Source organism: Colletotrichum graminicola (assembly GCF_000149035.1).
Source record: "Colletotrichum graminicola M1.001 genomic scaffold supercont1.5, whole genome shotgun sequence".
NCBI classification, from domain to species: domain Eukaryota; kingdom Fungi; phylum Ascomycota; class Sordariomycetes; order Glomerellales; family Glomerellaceae; genus Colletotrichum; species Colletotrichum graminicola.
The window spans coordinates 1,125,803-1,145,037 of record NW_007361009.1 but is presented as its reverse complement, the minus strand read 5'-3'; the positions used below and the strand labels follow the sequence as shown (position 1 = coordinate 1,145,037).

The 19,235-nt window shown below is 52.6% G+C and overlaps 5 protein-coding genes across 5 annotated transcripts; 4 read left to right on the top strand and 1 right to left on the bottom strand.

Annotated features, from left to right (window-relative positions):
- Positions 1-2,138: 2,138 nt before the first annotated feature.
- GLRG_02668 (SWIRM domain-containing protein) lies at positions 2,139-3,245 on the top strand (the record flags this gene model as incomplete). Its single annotated transcript, XM_008092677.1, has 1 exon — positions 2,139-3,245. One exon carries the CDS (start codon positions 2,139-2,141, stop codon positions 3,243-3,245), a length of 1,107 nt encoding a protein of 368 aa, XP_008090868.1.
- A 245-nt stretch (positions 3,246-3,490) lies between these two features.
- GLRG_02667 (uncharacterized protein) lies at positions 3,491-3,964 on the top strand (the record flags this gene model as incomplete). Its single annotated transcript, XM_008092676.1, has 1 exon — positions 3,491-3,964. One exon carries the CDS (start codon positions 3,491-3,493, stop codon positions 3,962-3,964), a length of 474 nt encoding a protein of 157 aa, XP_008090867.1.
- Positions 3,965-8,137: 4,173 nt separating this feature from the next.
- GLRG_02666 (uncharacterized protein) lies at positions 8,138-8,293 on the top strand (the record flags this gene model as incomplete). The annotated part of the gene is made up of 1 exon (XM_008092675.1): positions 8,138-8,293. The coding sequence occupies one exon, from the start codon at positions 8,138-8,140 to the stop codon at positions 8,291-8,293; it is 156 nt and encodes a 51-aa protein (XP_008090866.1).
- Positions 8,294-8,787: 494 nt separating this feature from the next.
- Positions 8,788-10,842, top strand: GLRG_02665 (transcription factor SPT8; the record flags this gene model as incomplete). The annotated part of the gene is made up of 2 exons (XM_008092674.1): positions 8,788-10,556; positions 10,611-10,842. 2 exons carry the CDS (start codon positions 8,788-8,790, stop codon positions 10,840-10,842), a joined length of 2,001 nt encoding a protein of 666 aa, XP_008090865.1.
- A 257-nt stretch (positions 10,843-11,099) lies between these two features.
- GLRG_02664 (sugar porter family MFS transporter) lies at positions 11,100-12,931 on the bottom strand (the record flags this gene model as incomplete). The annotated part of the gene is made up of 4 exons (XM_008092673.1): positions 11,100-11,641; positions 11,695-12,453; positions 12,510-12,519; positions 12,572-12,931. The coding sequence occupies 4 exons, from the start codon at positions 12,929-12,931 to the stop codon at positions 11,100-11,102; spliced, it is 1,671 nt and encodes a 556-aa protein (XP_008090864.1).
- Between the last annotated feature and the right edge of the window lie 6,304 nt (positions 12,932-19,235).

The window sequence follows — 19,235 nt, the reverse complement described above, 5'->3', positions numbered from 1 at the left end:
ATCGGTACGGATCCTTTAATGCCCAAAAATACTTACGGCAAGTCCCTGTTCCTTTCCTTTTGCCTTCACTTCCTCAGGCCTAGACTGTACCAACGCTACAGTGCCTTATCACCTTTGTACTTTGTACCAACGACAACTCGCAGCAGCAATGGAAACACCAATCCCACCCCCTGGCCTTTCTTGTACATAGTGTAGACCGCCACGCATGCCTCTCGTGGGGAATTGGATAGGTAGTGGGCTAAGATGACAAGAAGGAAAGAGAAGGGACAGAAAAGAAGAAGAAGAAAAAACAGTGAGGCCCGAGAAGTCGAGACGATGAGGAAAGACTGTGACAGTGACAATCGCACTGTCCAATGGTCTCGGTATACCTAGGTAGATAGCAGATAATGAGCGGGGGTTAAAGCAGCATAGTGCCGCAACGTAACGAGTAGGTGGCCGAAGCAAACCACAGGGACACGATTGGTTTTCCCCTCCCCCGCGTCATTGCTGGTTGTTTTGTCTTCTGACAATAAACAAATCAATTCCACGCCAATTGAGTGATGAGGTGTGGCTCAGTCTGACTGGGCTGGGCAGTCTGCAAGGCAACAACGATACCTCGCGTCGCTGTCGCCGCCGCCGCCGCCGCCGCCGCCGCCAGCAGCAGAAAGGGGTGTGTAGTTGTGATCCACAAGAGGGGTGTGTTTTTATCAGAACATGGCCCAACTGGCAGGCATGGGGCGGGTGTGTGTGCAGGGTATGATCAGCAACGGGTGGGCAGGTGTGAGGGGTGGTGTGTGGGCGTGGCCCTGTCGAGTGACTCTTCTCTGTCCCAGGCAAAACCAGAACCAAACCAGGAAAGAAGCAGAGGGCGGTCCCACTTTCCACGTCGACGTCCGCGCTTCTCCCCCAGACTCTGCTCACTTTCACTCTCTCCGTCTGCCTCTTGTCAATGCCGTCGCTGTCCTACCTCGATCTTAGAGTTTAATGTACCTGGGTGTATGAAGTAGTCAGTGTACGATGGGCCTCTCCTCCGTCTCTGCCTCGCCCGTGTGATGCTCTTGTTCCATGATCTTGTCCCCTCAACCGTCTTTCTGCATGGTACCGTATTCATAGATACTTCCCTTCACTGTGACACGCCCTTCCCACTCCCTTCTGCCTGCCCAACCTGACCTGGCCTGCCTGGCTATTGCCTGCCTTACTCGTCCACTCCTTCCTCCTCCTCTAGTCATCCATCATCCACTTTGCACCTGGCTTCTCCTTACTTCCAATCACTCTTATTCTTCTTCTCCCTCCTCCTCCTCCTCCTCCTCCTCTTCTTCTTCTCACTACCCTCCAAGCCATCGTTGTTTATCCTCTCTTCTTCTCCTCTTCCAGGTTTTCCCATTTGCTGCCCTTACGCATCGACTTTTCTGCTCTTAAATGCGTGGAATCTCCACCTGGGTTCCATCGCCACATCGACACCGCTTACTTCTGCTACTCCCGCCACCAATAGCCTTCACCACGATAGCAATCCACTCCGTTGCTCGGGTCGCCATTGCCCAATCTTTATTGCCTTCTTGCCCCTATTGTGGCACGCTTTCATCCATTGTTTCGCTCTTCAAGTCAATGGAGACTTCTTGCAATCAAGCGCAAAAGTGACCGCGGATTGCATTTCTCACACTGATCACCCTCCTCCGCCTTGTTACTGCGTCAGCGCCCGACCGCAGTAAAGCGGCACACTCCCAAGCTTCTCGCTGCGCACGTCATTATCAATTGGAACATAAACCCCCATTGACGTCCAGACCTCACACCACAAACAACCACTCTTCAATCACACCACTGTCAAAGCCAGGAGCCCTTTCCAGCCTGCTGCTACTTTCGAATCATTCTGTGGAACGAGCTCCTTCTACCGCAGTCCATCATCTTCTCCGACTGCCGAAACCCAATTCGTTCAACTCCGATATCTCCATACTGTGGTGCCTCGCCACCGCCAACACTACAAGATGGCTGACAAACCCAACCAAACCGCCCCTACACAGTCTACGACAGCGGCAATCGTTGACATAACCCTTACTCGCCCAATTCCTTTTAACATATCCAAGATGCAGTCTTCCCCGACTGCGACCATCTCACAGACAATGGAACCCAACTACAACACAACGCCGCCGCAAGCGACCACGATGACTCGGGACACCAAGAAAGCTTTTGATATCAGCAACCTCATGTCTCCTCCTGAGCCATTGCCCTATGAAAGCTTCAACCAGGGTCAGCAAAATTCTGTGCCGATGACTTCCGGTAAGCATCACGCACACGAAGCGACCAAGCCTAGCATGCCAATGTCGCCTCCTGTCTCGCCCTACATCACAGGGTCGAGCAATGTTCCCGTACCTGGAACACCAGCTAAAGACCCGATTTTGTATCCTCGCGACGATACCGTTTCAAGCCCAACCCAGCCGCCTCTGTTCCCAAGCACCGAATCAATCGAGCACCGTCGTATCGTTGACGAACACATTGTTGCGCGACCTCCTGGCCTTTTTCGCGAGGGCTCGCCTCCCCAGAGAGAGGATTACGAACTGGCCCTGCAACTGAAGTCCCAGGTTATGAGATTGTTTGCCAACAGAAGGAAGTCATGGTACGAGAAGGAGAGGGAACAGGTCAGGGCAGACCGAAAGCTGAACCATGCTCGGTGGAACAGCGTCGTGCGATATCAGAACATCGCCCCAGCCAAGTCTACTCCTAACAAGGCAACGAAACCTACCCCGGCCAAACCCAAGGTCACTTCATCTACCAACTCAAAGCCCGACCGTATTGTCAAACCTCAGGCTCCTCGACCTGTGCGTAGCAGCCCTCCGACTCGTCACATTCGCCGTGTTAGCGCCACGCCGGATCCTGCTCGTCGTGTAGTTGCACCGAACAGAGAGGACCGCGACTTCGCAGCGCTACCCGACTATTGCCCTCCACTATCTTCGCTACCTGAAAAATCAAATTCATTGAAGGTGGACTGGAAGGGCGCTCCTATCGACCTCAGCGACGACCCCAACGTCCACTTACTCCACCCCGACGAAGCCAGCCTCGCAGCCAATCTTCGGCTCGATTGCGCCACCTATCTTACGAGCAAGCGGCGCATCTTTGTTCGTCGGCTAGAATGTGCGAGAGTTGGCAAAGAGTTCCGCAAGACCGACGCTCAGCAGGCCTGCAAGATTGATGTGAACAAAGCCTCAAAGCTATGGACGGCTTTCGACAAGGTCGGCTGGCTCGAGCTGAAGTGGATGAGCAAGTTTGTTTGAAGGTAATTCAGACACTGTTTATCGCATGGATCATCTGGCATGGTTCATAAATCGGCGCCGGTACATTGATGCCTGCATGTTCGCCGCATTACGAAGCCTTCTGTCCACCTCACTACTGTTTACGATTCACTTTACGGCATGTAGGCCACACGGCCAGTTCTCGTCCATTCTTATTTCATATGTTGGTATCTTGCATTAGAGCGATGTCGGTTTAGGACGGTTTTTCAGTTTCTTTTACATGCCCCATGATTGCCAGGTGGACTCACTTCTTCCTCCCGCAACGTCACTTCGCTCAGCACGGGCGGATCATGGTCTCAATTACTTTTACCTTCAGTTTTGGGACCTGCTCGTTATTCATTTGGCATCACTTCGGATGCAGCCTTCAAGACATCAGAGCATTAGGGATTACTACCATGATACCCGGAGTGCGACAGAAAATTGATTACCACAGTCATGTCACCCCACTCCACGATATTTTCTTTTTATTATTCGGTCTGGATTTTGTCTCTGCATTTGGGTTACTTGGTCGTCATCATACCCCTCTCTCATGGCTAGGTTGGTGGATATTGGGTTGCAATGTAGGGATGGTCATCCCACGGTCGATGTGTTGCCATTTCACTGAGCCTGCGGGTTGCGGTGGAAAGATTGTTTGCTTACTTGGACGAGCGAGGGAAGCTAGTCGTCTTCCAGCAAACCGCATAATGCAGGACATCTTGTAACGTGCTTTGGCGGCTATTCATTGACACGCGCAGTCGGGGGATAGTTAGCAAGTCGAGTAAGGCAAATTTATACAAGATGTATTGCAGCAAAAAGACAGCGAGACCTGCTTATTGTGCGCTATTGTGAATATGCAGACGACGCGATAATGATGGGCTCCTTTTTTTCCTTGTTTTTTTTTCCCCTTCTATTTTCCCCCCTAACGGAGGCGACACAATGGTGTCATAGATGGAATGTAGAAGACGTTGACTCAGCCCTACGGCGTCTCTCCTGGTCTGCTTGGAGGGGCGTGTTATTGGATGGTAAACCCCTGGCTTGCGACGATAGGTTTAGCGGAGTCATGGATCGGGTAGGTTGATCGACGACGCGCGCGGGATGCTCGGATCGACCCAGCGGCAGGTAAGTGTCAATTGCTACACTGTCATGTTAGGGCGCAGGGGCTCTTTGGGAGTGCCGAGAGCTCGGCTCACCACGCACGAGTTGCAGCGCAGTACGTAGTAGTCAAGTACGTAGTGTGTGCTCCACGCTTGCACCCTCCTCACCTTTCCTCACCTGTCGGGCAATGTGGGGGTGGAGCCTCGACGGTCTGCCTCCTCTGTAGATCTACCCGATTCAGTCGAAAAGAGAATCACTTATGTAACTACATAGGGTAGCAAGGTAGGTGCCTGGGGTAGTTCGAGCGGGTTTTACTCCCCAGCATACCATCAACCGGCGAAACGGAATTTGAACGGGGTGTCGACGGACCAAACGTACATACAGAATAGAGAGACTTTAGGCATGACAGTTGCTTAAGACAAGATACACTCTGGTCAGAGCCGCTACAGTTTTGTCCAACATGAATACACGTTCGTCTCGACTCCCTGCCGGCGCGCGCGTATATCAATACACCATGTTGACCTTGATGACAAGACTAAGTAAGTAGGTAATTGGGTAGGTGCCGCGTGGATGTGTGAAGGGGAAAATCAACCTCCAAGAGGCTAGCATGGTTCCAGTTGTTGCACTATAGGCATGATTTCTTGGTCCTCCGCTTCTTGCCCTGGTCCCACGTCACCATGACAAGAATAATATAAAGTGAGTGTCGTGCCGCTGGATTGGGCAGATTGATTCATATCACCAAGAAAGTCTCGTGAACTGCTTTGACAAGATAATCTAACCCGTATTGCATTGCAAACTTACTCGGCCGCACGTGGACTCGAACGGGGGGAGGGGAATGAAGTTCCTGGCCGCTTGTTGCGTGCACTGAAAATCTCGTTCCCGCTCCACACCAGAAAAGGCAAGATAGTGTTTCTGCCGCAGCGGGTGTGGCCCCTACCATCCTGGACGCCTCATGCGCGCATCGGGGAAGGAAAGTGAAAGGTGTCTCTTCTCATCTTAAGGACAAGGGGGGGGGGGGGTGTGGGTAAGGAGCAGATGTTGGTTAGAGGCTCGATTTTTTTTTACATCGGGTTGGACGCCTGAGAAAGTATCTATGGCCTGAGGCACTGAAGAAGGAACCAAGACCATCTTTTGAAACTGAGGACTGAGGCAGCAGGTATACGCTGATAAGTTATCGATAAGGTTATGCAACCGTCTTGCAGGAGAAACATCATCTGTCCGAGCCGACCACTTGATATCCTTACCTGCTTGTGTGAAATCACAACGCTGCGTCATGGTCTGTCTCTTACGTTTCGACTCCTTGCTGCCGAGAGATCGTTGTTCGAAGCATACCCACGGACACTGATTGTCTTAGCCCAGTCGAATCTTCCCAACGTGTATCGACATTGAGTCCCTTTCCGTCTTCCCTGTCTACCATCGAGTCGCTTGCACGCCCGTCCCAATCAACTTCGACTTGTGTCCTTTGCTTTCATCCTGAGGCGTCCTTCGAGGAGCCTCATAGGCCACTGAGGCTTACAAGGTCCTCCTCGACACACTGCACCGATAACCCAGTCCGATGGAGAGCGTGAGTGGCGTCTACGCACCGTTGGTAGTGGATCTGTCTGTGGTTATAACACTGAGCTCCGATTGGCAAAGACCGCTGTAAGTCAAGTTTGGAAAGCAGTCATCGTCGAAACTGGAACGGTCATCTCGCCGGTAGCACTTCTGATCACATATCGAACCGTGATGCCGGTCTTCCGCCCGCAGTGCATCCCGTAACATCATCTTCTTGCAAATATCTCTCATTCATCTGGCTTCCGGGTGGCGTCGACGTTCTTCTGGCATCGGGTTGCCTTAAGTTGTTTGACGGCCATGTCGATCTGCCTGGCAATGGCACAAATAGTCGGCTTAGTCAACACGACGATGTAGATATTCTTGAATATAGGGCTGCTCTAACTGGGAGCGACGTCACAGAGGGTTGTATATAACCATCTCGAAACCGCCAGCATCTTGTAGAGGCACGCGGACGCTTCGATCAGACTCTGAGGGGAGTGTCTGGTCACCAAGTCTATGAATGAAAGAATGTCTTACGGCCTGCTCACTCCGCCGAGACGAACGAAGTTGATGCCGAGCCTGTGACAGCAGAGCAGCAGCTCGTCGGCGGTTTCATTCTTTTGCACTGTGATGAGAACTGGTGGGCAGATTGACTGTGTGCTCAGCAGGACCTCGAGGGCGGACATGACAGTGATACCAACGGATGAAGTATAGCAGGGCATAACTTCAGGTCGATCGATATTATTCAAACTTCTGACTTGTCAAATGGCGATTTTTGAACTGATCAACGTTGGTTCTGCGACACTCTCGGGAGTCGTTTTTATTTATCCTAAGCCGTCTCCTTAACCCCTCCCCCCATCACTCACCCAAAGCCCAAAGGCCTCATACAGTTTCGAGCGCGCTTAACCATGAAGTAATACCGGTCGGGCTGCGGAAGGTCAACATTGATCTTGGCATCCAACACTTTCAGATCCAAAGGAGACGGCCTCATATAGCTATCTATAGGTTCATCGTAGCGGCCAGGTAGCACCGCCACAACGCATCACGTCTGGAAGTTGTCCGACCCAAGGGCAAGGCCACGATCTTGCCTCGGACCAGACGTTGAGAGGCAGGCCAATTGAAGAAATGTCGGGCGTGTACCGCGGAGAAGTTAATGAGTGCCGACGCTAAGGAATAAGACCTGGAGATACAGTCGTTAAGGAGGTTCTCTCTTGGAAATCTCGGCCGCCTTCTTCATGACTACCTCAGCCAGAGGCAACTCGGGCGTACAGAACCATTATCTGGTTTCTGATCTGGTAAGGAAGTGACAATAAGCGAGTAAATGTGAAGGAAAGGGGCAAAAAGCAAGTACGATGGAATCTGACTGGTTTTTAGAATATGCAAAAAAGAAAAGGTAACAAAAAATGAAAGCTAATCGGCGAAGTTGAGCAAGAGAGCCTTGCTGAGGTAGGGACCGGAATATATACTGGGTAAATCAAGGGTTGAAGTAACGAATGAGATTTTCCCGTGTGCGAACTCGCCTTAGTGACAAGCCTCCACCAGTATATTAATTACCCCATTGGAAATGTATTGTCTTTTGATATCACTCCGCTGTATGAAGACGGCAGACAGGCTCTGGCAAAGGCTGCCGGAGATCATGGGAAGATAAGAAGGACAAATAGTGTGGTGAAAGGACTTCTAAGTCAGTTGGAAGGGAGATTCGACAGAACCGGAAAGTATTGGAATTTGGACCCCTCAGGTGGCTCAACCCAGTAATAAAGAGGCGGAGAATATAACACCGGAGAACTAAGGGAAGTTGGCGAACAATTATAGTGGTGATGGACGGTAAGCTAAAACGGCATAGTAATCGCCCGTTCGCTAGTCAGACTTGATTTGATAAAGCCCAGCGCATTACGGCTTGTCAGCCCAAGCGGTTGTCAGGAACATCATTGAGGGCGGCATTGCAGACTGGTTAGGGCCCTGTAACAGCTCTTATGTGGCATCTGGGCCTAATCGTATTTGCCTCGCCCAGTCAATCGAATTTTGAGTACTTTGAAGGAACGGCATCAAAAGCTTCTTGTCTTGTTGTTGGTTGATCCCATGAGCGCACCTGCTGGAGCGGAGACACCGAGCTGGCTTCATGTTGATTTCGTTTGGAGTAGCAGCTCGTGGTCCAAGAGAGAGAGGACTTCATTCAATGTAAAAAGCCCGAGCATTGGCTGATATATGTGATTGGACATAACTAATATCAGTACAAAAAAGAGGTTTGCTGGGGTAAGAAGCAAGCGATGTCGCCCGTTTTCCGGTGGGAACGAACGGCTCCCCTTCTTTCAAACGGCACCGAAGTTCAGCCGGACCGGGCTCCTCAACGCGGAATCCTCGGTAGGAACTGCGGCCCCGGGTTTGTTTTCGCGGATGATGAGTGCGATTCCAAGGGATGCTAGTGTGGCTGGGTTCTGTAACCTTGCAAGCCCCCACTGTGTCACTACTACGGCCCCCCAGTCACGTCGCGCGACCTTCAGCTTTCGCGACGATTCCATGCGAGTTTGCGCCTCCGCCACATACCGCCCTCAACACCACATTGTTGCCGACACATACAATCAGCTCTCGTCTTTGCAATTCGTTGGACTTGTGCGACTAACACAAGTAACAGTTGCAATCATAGTAGAACATCCCAACTCTTGGGCCTATGCGCAAAGCCGCCGACATCGCGACCTCTACGGAACCAATTGCGCTTCTTATTGCACCCAATCTCACAGTAACTGCTCGACTGCTGTTTACCAGGGCCTTCCGCCATGGACGACGATGATAGAGGCACGCTTGGGCGATATGCATTTATCCCACATCTTCGCTAGCCTGCTAACGCAACACAGATTCCAACGCAAGCTCCGAAAACGACCCAAACGACCAGAATGACCAAAACGATCAAGACGAGGTCATGGAAGACGTAGACGATGCTGATGGAGACATGGAAAACGACGATGACGATAACGATGATGAGCAGGATGATAACGACCGTGAAGAAACCGGAGATGACGCGCAAGAGAAGGGCGACGAGGCAGCGGCACGTGATGCAAGAGAACCCTCTAGAGCAGGGTCGGCAGCCGCGAGGGCATCTCCAGAAGGCAAGGGCAAATCGCCAATGCCTTTTTCGAGTCTTTTCCCGACTGTACGACCAGAAGCTGTCAGAGCCCGACTGTACGATATCGTGCCTACGATGGCCGCCCCCCAGGCAACTAGTATCAATGCCATCGCCATCACGCCCGACCTTCGGTACTGGATGACGGGAGGTTCTGACGGCTACATCCGAAAATACGACGGCCCGGGTACGATCAACGGCAAGCAGCTTTTGACAGTTGCGCAAAGGCACCCCTTCGTCGATAGTGTCGTCAAGGCGGGCATCCTTATGTCGTACTGGGAAAATGAAGAGCCGGGCCCGCCCAACCCCAGAGGTAATGAGGAGCATGTGCTATCCCCCGTATACTCCTTGGCCGTTCACTCGCAGGCCTTGTGGCTTCTGTCTGGCCTGGAATCAGGTGGAATCAACCTTCAAAGCGTAAGACACGACGAAGGAAAACGCATTACATGCCTGCAGCAACACACCAATGCCGTTAGTGTCTTGACATTAGCACAGGACGAGAAGAGTGTTTTGAGCGGCAGTTGGGATAAAAATATCTACGATTGGGACTTGCATACAGGAGGTGTGAAGCGGTCATTTGACGGCAGCGGAGGCCAGATTTCTGCCATTGAGCTTCGCCCAGTTAATGGAGCACCAATTCCTGCCGAGGCGAGGGAGGAGGACATCAAATTCGACGCTACATTTACTTCGAACAACAACAAGCCCCTGCAGAACGGCGCTGCGGATGCCGCGAACGGGGCTGACGCGTTGGCATCCGCCACGTCTGGTGAGGTCGCCGAGGGACAGGCATCGCCCGCGCATGAGTCGCTCTTTGGTGGCAGTGACACTGGATCTCTTTTCGGTGATAACGTTGCAGCCAACTATGGCGGTGATGACGATGATGAGTTCTCAAGGGCAATGGGTGACATGGGAATGCCTCCGCTTCACGACGGCTCTGGGCAGGATGGGGGCATGGACCATTCGGCCGACATTGACATGACCAATGCATTTAACGCCGACTCAGCCTCGGCACCAGCCGCTCAACCTCGGGGGAGCAGCAGTCCGGAAGCTTCAAAGCATCTGCCCCCAGCACTGGCTCCGGACGTTGCGGCTCCGGACCGTCCCTCCACGCAGGATGGTGCGAAAGATACTGCCGTACAGCTCCTAGCTTCCGACATCCCGGAGGTCCCCCCAGTGCCTGATGCACAGATAGACGAGCCAGCACCCGGATCACCGTCTATGGTCTTCGCATCAGAGCCCGCTGTTCCAGCCATGGATCCCACCCAGTCAGCCGATACGATATTCTTCTCCGCAGCCATCGACGGCACAATTAGACTGTGGGACCGGCGTGTGCAAGACCCTGTTGCCAGAATAAGCAACCAGCGGGGCGTACCCCCTTGGTGCATGGGCGCTTGCTGGAGCCCAGATGGCAACTGGATTTACGCTGGTAGACGAAACGGAACAGTAGAGGAGTACAGCATCCACAAAGCTAGAAGTGGATGGGCCCCGGAACGGACTCTCAAGTTCCCGGCCGGTAGCGGAGCTGTGAGCGCAGTGCGAGCAATGCCGAATGGCCGACATCTAGTCTGGTAAGTTGAGGAAGCATGAGTCGAGACGGTGTATTCGGTCTAACATACAGACAGTGCCTCACATGATATTCTCCGGTTGTACGATCTGAAAGACACGCGCGCATTCAAGCACTCGACGGTCCCCTTCCTGATTATTCCCGGCCCCCCGCGCGCCGGTGTCATATCAACCCTCTACATTGACCGGACATGCCGCTTCATGCTCTCGGCTGCCGGGACACGTGGCTGGGAAGGCACGAGCACCGAGGTTCTCATAGGATATGAAATCGGTGTTACCGAAGAAAAGTGATGGGCAACTGCTCATCTAGTATTTCGGTGGCGCAAAAAGAGATGAGAGTTGAAAACTGGTCTGAAATGACTACTCTACTCCTACTGTTCTAGAACAAGAGGTGGAATCTAGATACAGCTTTCTTAGCGGTGCCAACACGATGCACCCATATTTTGGGTCGCAGGTGGTCCAGAAACCTTAGCGATCCCAAGAGCCAATATTAATACCCTTCTAGTAGTTCCAAGCCCCTGGTTCGCTTTGTGACTCTTCATGGTCGGTCACTCTTGGTTGGCTGGAGTCATACCCTCAACGACGTAACCCTTGAACTTACGCGCCGGGACCCGCTGTTCGAACAAGATGTCGAGCTCTTCGTAAGTGCGCCCCGCTGTCTCGGGGACGCGGAACCAGGCCCAGACTAAGCACAAGGCAGCTAAGCCCCCAAAGAAAAACCCTAGCTTCCCCTGCATGTTTGCCTCGTCAGGGTTGATCATGTACGGTATAGCGACAGTCATGATGATCCCAAGGACACCCTGAGCGGCTGTTGCAAGGGCAATCGTTTTCGACCGGACTCTTGTAGCCGAGGCTTCGGAGATGAGGACAAAGCAGATGGGACCAACGGATAGGTCGTAGGCAAAGTTCCAGATGAGCATCAAGGATGACTCCGCCCAAGCGACGCCCTTCGGACGTCCCGGGACGCAATCAAGGATGCCGATGAGTAGCTGCAAGACCACCAAGGCGGCTAAGCCGGTGATATAGATGGTTCGCCTGCCGTAATGGATCAAGAAGTACCAAGATATGACGGTGCCGATGAACCCGACGGCTATAATACTTAGTCACTGCACAGCGTCACGCGGGCAAGGACTTGTAGCTTACCAAGGAACCCAATGGCCATATCAAATGCCTTATCAGTAGGCAGACCGGCTTGCTGGAAGAAGTACGTGCCATAATTGATGAGGTATATGCCGCTAAGAACCTGGGTGCAGTAGACGCCAACTGAAATCTCGGTTCGTCTTAAATTGACACCCTTCAAGCAATCCTCATACGTACTACCCGCTTCCAGCTCTTGCTCAAGTCTGTCGGTCTCAACGATGAAGGCCAAAGAAGCGGCGATATTGACTTTGCTGGAAGCCAGCTGACGGAGGCTTTTTTCTGCTTCGTCCATCCTGTTCTTACGGACCAGCCACCAGGGACTCTCCGGTACGAAGAGTAGGCCGGGCAAAATGACCAGAATCCAGAACCACTGGAGCGCAAAGGGGAGCGAGTAGGCCCAGTGGGTATCAAACTTCGAAGTCCCCGCCGTCACTCCATTGGCCAGAAGCTGGCCTATGACGAAGCAGAGGTTGACGTAGGACGTGAGATGGCCACGGAGAGCCATGGGGCAGACTTCGGAGGCATAGGCCGGAGCGATGACGACGTACATACCCAGGACGAGGCCCCCAATAAGCTCGCCGACCAGCAGGACGGGCAATGACCGCGCGAAAAACTGTATGAACACGATACCGGCGGTGAGCACCACACATGCGGCGAACGTCAACTTCCTACCGAACCAGTCCATGGGGTACGCCGCGAACAAGGCGCCGACGACTTGGCCAACGGGGTTTCCCATGGACAGCCCAGTTTGCCATGCAGCGCCTAGGCAAGTAAGTCAATGTTGTGAGCGAGTGGATCAATGGCGAGTCTCTGCATACTGATAATGTACTGTACAGCCAGTCAGTGAAAAGGTAACAGTTAACTGAAGTAGAGGACTCACACTGCCCTCATATTCGTAGCCAAAATCTCGTTGAAATTGAGGTGTGGCGTAGAGGTTGCCTAGTAGTTGCGGGTCAAAGGCCAGCATGATGACCCCGAGAGACACAAAAGCAGACCACCCAATGGCAGTGGGGTAAAGCTTCACGGCCTGGGAAAAGGTCAAGTTGTGTTCGAGTCGGATGGCCTCGGACAGGGCAGCATCTTCGGGGCCAGGCTTTGCGTCCAGAGCCACAGCGATGGTCTCGACATCTTTGGATGCCATTGCGGAGCTGGTGCTGTATGTTGGGCCGTTAACTCTGCGAAGAAGAGGTTGGATCTGATCGCCGGCTTCGACAGCAGCGGAAGAGTGTGGGGGAGACATGTTCGTCTTATTCCCTATTGACATGGTTGAAGCAGTCTGGTGCGAACAAGCCATGTCGTATCCAACGGTCACGGTATCAAGACCCCCCTCATCGCCGGTCAATACCGGTTCGAACCCCGAATGGCTGGCCGTTATCGTTGCGATAGGATCTTAAATCATCCAGGGTCAAGGGCGGTTTGCAGGTCTCTGCGGAGATAAAAGAAGCCCCTGGTCGACGGGGAGAGGGGGGGGGGCAGATTTAGTGGTGTGATGTGGTATGGTTGTATGGGTGAAGATGGACGAGGCCAAACCCACGAGCCAATCCAGAGGTGAGAGCCTGGGCGCACATGCCGTGTTCCGGTTATCAGCGGGGATGCCTCAGCACGCTAAACCGCTATGAGTATGTTGGAGATAGTGGTATAAACGTTAAGCACGGCGAGTGGGGACGAAGTCGTTGGGGAAAGGGTGCGTGTGACTTGGCTCGTCTTGTCTCTCAGAGCTTGATTTAACCGCCCACCCATCCTGTTCCTTTTGTGGCTGGCGCCAGCGACTGCTGATGTATACATCGGTGCCATCTCCAGCGCCATAAATACTTCATGTTCCTCTCAGCATCAGTGTTTATGTCTTCCTGCTTTACTGAACCGCACCCGCGTTGACTTCGTCTGCGTGGTCAGTGTTTTTTGGCATCATCCGTTCGTTTCGTGGGGTCAAGAGACTAAGACCACCGCTAGGTCAGTAAATGGCAGTATAAGTGAACAATTCCAGCGCAATGTAGAGGTCATGCAGGTTGGCGTTTTATACGCCTTCGGCAAGGTGCGTACCAAACATGGCGAGTAGTACTGGCCAAAGAGGACGGACTTGGCCGATGCTTGCCCGCAGGCAACGAGAAAGAAACCACCTGGAAGTATATAATGCGTGCCAAGACCTCTCCTAATGAGAACATGATAGGAAGGGGAAAGACATCGGAACGGGTCTGGAGCCACGTTGTGATACGCAGGCATGATCAATACAGATTTATCGGGGCACATGGTGGAACAGATAACTCCAAAGGATTGCTGCAATAGTGTACAATGCGCACAGAGTTTCAGAGCGTGGTTTGTCTCTTCAACTTTTACCCAACCACGAACGACCGAGGTAGCAATGAGTTGAGTAACGCGCAGGTCCTGACCACGCTCGGTTGATATTCACTCAAAATTTGGTGCCAAGCCCTTCGATTTTCTCCTTTGATATTCTGTACCTTCCTGGAAGCGACTTTATCATGATTTCATTCTTATTTTGCCAGGCGCTGTAGCCCACATGCTCCCTAGGGCAGCAGAGCCTCCTGACTATTTCCACATCACAATTCCGATCGACTTGCTTACTGTCCTCCCTCTCCATCGACCGGGAGGCAATCAATGACTAAAGTCCAAACTTTAAGACAGATTGTAGGCTGCGATTCACGCTCTTTATATACATGGGGTCGTCACCTTCAAGGCTTAAGCCATGGCTGCTAAGGTTCATCACTTCGACTAATCTATGCGTAGAAGCAGTAGCCATCTCTCCTCTTGTTTTTCTCGGCTGAAGAAGCATGAATGACCGCAACAGTCCATATTTTGATGATAGACTGGTGACCGACCGCTCTCAGGAACAGTGAGAAAGTCTTCAGTGGGACATACGGAAGCTATTTGATGCCGTCTTGTCCTCAAGGAAGTAACAAACGCGTTCTCTGACACCGGTATCGACCTTTTCTTCTGTTGCCGATATGAATTCGGGCCTTAATTTAACCCCTGGTGAAGTTTCGTATGTACGGAAGATTTGAATCTTCTCGTCAGGCGGAGCTTTAATGCCGGATAATGTACTACGCAGCCTCGCTTACGAGTCCTCGCGGGCGGACAACGTAGCAGCTGCTCCAATACACACTCTGGTTTCGCTGGAACCCGGATCCCCCAAGATAATACGGCTTCGGTTGCTAAAACCACCAAGAAAGGCGGATGAAAGGACAAGCGCCGGGGAAGTGACAAGCTGGCGATGTCTGCCTCAATACAGCTCCTACGTCTCAGACGTGAACAGCCGTTCCCTTGCGCGGCTTTCAGGCCTCCACTGCGACATAATCATCTGTCTAGTAGTTGCTGCAATTGCGTCATTAAGAGGGCGCAGGGGGTATAAAGCTGATATTTGCAGAAAATACACAGTCTCTGTCTCAAGCAGCTGTTTATGGGGGCGAAGAGGTGCGGAAAAAACAACAAGTGAGGTTAATGGTATGCGAAAGTGGTCATGACCCAACGTTCTTGATCCATTTCAAGGCTGAGGGCTCCTATCAGACTTGTGTGAGCTCGATATTCCACAAGGTTTGCCAAGGAGATTCGGGGTCCTCATTGTAAGAGCCCGTCACAGCAAGGCACCAGAGATATCCTCAATGCCGTAGTCACTCAGGCATTAGGGGGACACTCAGTGGTGTATCTCAGGTCCGATATCGCGTCTTCGCAGTCATCAGCGTCATAGGCCGGGATCAACTGTCAACAACAACACACGGAATATGCAACATGACTGGCACACGCGCACTTCGACAATGGCAATTACTTTTCGAAACCGAACAACGGTCACACTTCGATGTCTGGTTCATTGAGGTAAGACACAGTCGAACACCAGCGTCGCGGAAGCGAGGGGAAGGCTCCCTCCTTCGGTGTCCCCTGAAGCGTCGGACACGTTCAGCGAAACACAGGCCCGTACGACGGCTTCTGAAACCTCACCCAAAGGGAGAAAGTAGCAGCAAGTAAGTTACGCTTGGGACAAAATACAAGCCCAAGCAATCACTCCGCCCGTTTGGGTTCGCAAAGACCTGCGTAGTAAATGAGGCCGAAAAGCTCAATATGTGCGTGTCCAACACGGCCTAAAGTTTATATACTATACGATAATGGCCGTTTGCCATCGAGCGGAAGCTTCTGGAAATAAAAGACATGGCGAAAGACTTACTTTGATGTGCAACGCAAGCCGAGAATCATCCAAGTAGGGTCAAGGCAGCCCCCCAGATGATATGTAGAGTCTGAGGGTGTGACGTGATCTACAAGATAACCCAAGCCCACGCCATTTTGTGTCGTCACTGTGCCATAATATGCTTAACGAATATCTCAATGATTTGATCACAAGACGAAATGAGATGTCTGTCCCCCAAACGCCGATTTCCGAGGAGCCTTGTAAGCTGCTCAATGTTGAAACCAAACAGAGCACTCGCCAAAAGTGTATCCCGTTTGGCAATCTTGAATCCCTGCGTGGTAGTTCGTAGATGAAAGGGTCAAGTCTTAACATTCAGGGAAACAGATTGTGCGTTGCCAGAGTTCGTCGAAGGGCTCGAGCCAGCACCAACCCGTTAGATCTACAGGTCGAGCGAGCCCCGGCCCATCCTTTTGCGATGGATAGAGGCGAGATAAGCCTCTAGCCCGAAACCCCGAAACCCTGAAACCCCTAATGAGCCGGACGCTTGATGCTTTGCTGTGGCAGCATCCTTCTCTTAAGACGTGGCTATTCGCAACCTTGGTTTCGTGTGGTTAAGGACTCTCGGAGACTAGGAGGAAGATCAGCAATACGTGGACGATCATGGCCCCTAACACTCCGTAACAATGATTCAAGATCTTCGTGCCCCTCCCCCTCCCTTTGATTGGCCCCCATTGTCGTGGAGTCTTGGGAGCAGCGTCTCTGACACATGACTTCAAATGGCCCACATGGGGGGCAACAGAAATGGCCAAATTACACTATTTGACGGCCCAAAGCTCCATCGGGAGGCCGCGCAATTCAGCGAGTGAAAAGGAGAAGTCACCGCCGCATTCGGGTGTTTCTAGACGCCTTGTGCGAAATTTGGAAGTTGGCCTAGACCGAAGATCACGTCACTCGGATGGGATAGTCAAGCACCATGGTCAGATGGCCAGTATAGTGCGGCACTTGGAAACTGGGAATATACACTAGCTGTGGAGATCGTGTAGAACAGGCAGCAGCCCCAGAGTGTAACCGGAAATGCGCGTATGGTGACCCCTGGGATGCGAATGCTCTTGTCAAGCTGAATGACATATCCCCGGCGTTTCAACGCTCCATTTTGGGAAGAAGGCGTTTTTGTGGGAAATGAATTGTTCGTACCCCTTTGTCTTTCAACGATAAAGGTTGGGTCAATGCGGAAGGATAAAGTTGCCGTCTCGTCCATGCCAAGCGCTCCAGCACGACACCAGGTATTTCCGAAATTTACGTAGTAAACGTCGCGGAACCCGTGCAGAACTGAACTCAATGTAATAGGTAACAGCGCTCGGTGTCTGGGAGAAGAATCTACGGGGGGAAGGCCCTTGTCGCAGATCTCGGAGACCATGACGATCAAGAGAGATAGACGCCTGGATGGAGTAGTTGAGATTGACCTCGCCACGTTTTCAAGTCGCGATGGCGTCAACAGGCTCCGACGCGTTACAGAGATTCCTTACAGCCAACGGGCCCTAAGCGTGCGCGGTCCTGAAATAGACATGTTGTTCGTCCCTTGGCTCGACAGAGCTTTGTCGGCCAAACCACGACGGGATGGCAGTCGCCATCTAAGACCCGTGAGCGCGGTGGCTTGACCGAAGCAGAGCCTAAGCTTGAATGGAGAGCAACGCACCGTCGATTGGAGAAAGAGCAGCCAACTCCACATGGGCCGAGGAAGGGGACACGATGGCAGCACATTACTCCAAGTGCCTCCCAGCAAGCCACTAACCGTTTATGCGCTGGTGCGAACTTTGGGGAAGGAATCAAGCGATGCACAGCCAGGCCAGTGTGTTGGGTGTACGTCGCGACGTCCATCAAGGATGCGCGGGCGTCCATGCGTGCTGCTTGTGGCGTGGCTGTTGTCCCGTCCAAAAAACAGCGTGGGTTGGACGCAAACCCGCAAACTGCTTGATAGCATGAGGCGTCGATGAGACTTACAAGCGCCTTGGAGGGAGCCATGTCATGATTGGTCGAGGAGCGGGATGAGGTCCGGGTTCGGGCTTGGTGGCTGCATGCCGGTGCCAATCCCAATTCGGAGTTGACGGCCACGCCATCGGAACTAGCTGCAGGGCCAATTTCCTCAAACGGGCAGCCACGGGCCGCACGGTGGGCAGCGACGAGCTGGGTCTGCTCCCGCTAGAGCAGCCCGTTCCGTTGTTGAAACATCTGCACTGGCATTGACTTTTGTGCTGGGTGGGCTGCTTAAAGGGTGCAAGTCAAGTCGGAAGAAGCCAAGCTGCGGCTTGGAGCTTTGGCTGCCGCGCAGGGACCGGGGCTGCGAACCTGTACTGCTCTTGGAGGCCAAAGCAGAATGTGCTGAAGGCTGGATGATAATCCGACATGACAAGACTGGATGGACGGTTACCGTGGGGGCAACAGGTGGGTAGTGGTAGTCTGGTGATTGACACTGTCCAAAGAAAGGCGACGATGCATGGGTGGGGGTGGCATGGGGGAAGAACAAACCCCGAGGAAAAAGCCTGCTGAATCAGCATCTCGCTTGTCGACGTCGTCGGCTGCGAATAGTTTAGATGGGTTTGCATCATCCCAAGTTCACAACCATACGAGTATATGAGACCACTGCAAGGCTCGGCTGGAGCCCTAGTGCCAAAGGAAGCAAGCAAATGAGTCGGGACGGCGACTCGTGGGTTCCATCAGATCCATTTCAGTGCGGACACTCTCCATAGTACGTACCTAGACCAGAGGTTGCAGAAGCCGGTAAGGGACGATCGTCAAATGATCATTTGATGTGCTGACAACGGTTGAAGGGACCCCGGGGCACAAGCTTGTCGCGGCACCAACAGCTGCAGCTAAACCGCTTATGTGAGCTACCAGCCCACAGGCTCATCAAACCGGGCATCTCTGATTGACTCTTGAGTGTTCTCGGACCCTCAAAGCCTGCGCGTTGCCCCCCCCCTTTTTTTTTCTGCCTCTTGGCTCTGCCGAGTTTGCCTTGGTGGATCTCCCCTGCCCTTTATTTTTTATTTAATGTTGCACTCCTGGTCCTGGTCCTGATCCCGGGCCGCTAGCCTCGGTGCTGGCAGTGGGAAGAATTACTACATACATAGTACATTAGATAGAGCGTATCTCGATGGGGGGGGAGGGGGGGATGGGCCGTGACCACACCTTGTCATTCCTTTGGCTTTGCTTATCACTGTAAGATGAGGCCACTGTGACCTGGTTGTCCATTTGAGCCATCTTCCGCACGCATCTTAATTCGGGGCTATTCCTGTGTCTAAGCAGCCAGATATCTTGAGAGCCAGCATAGACGAAGGACCCGTGACTACGGCAGAAGCAGTGTTGACGTTGTCGAGATGCCATTGCTGTTTATTCCGAGACAAGCGAACGTATG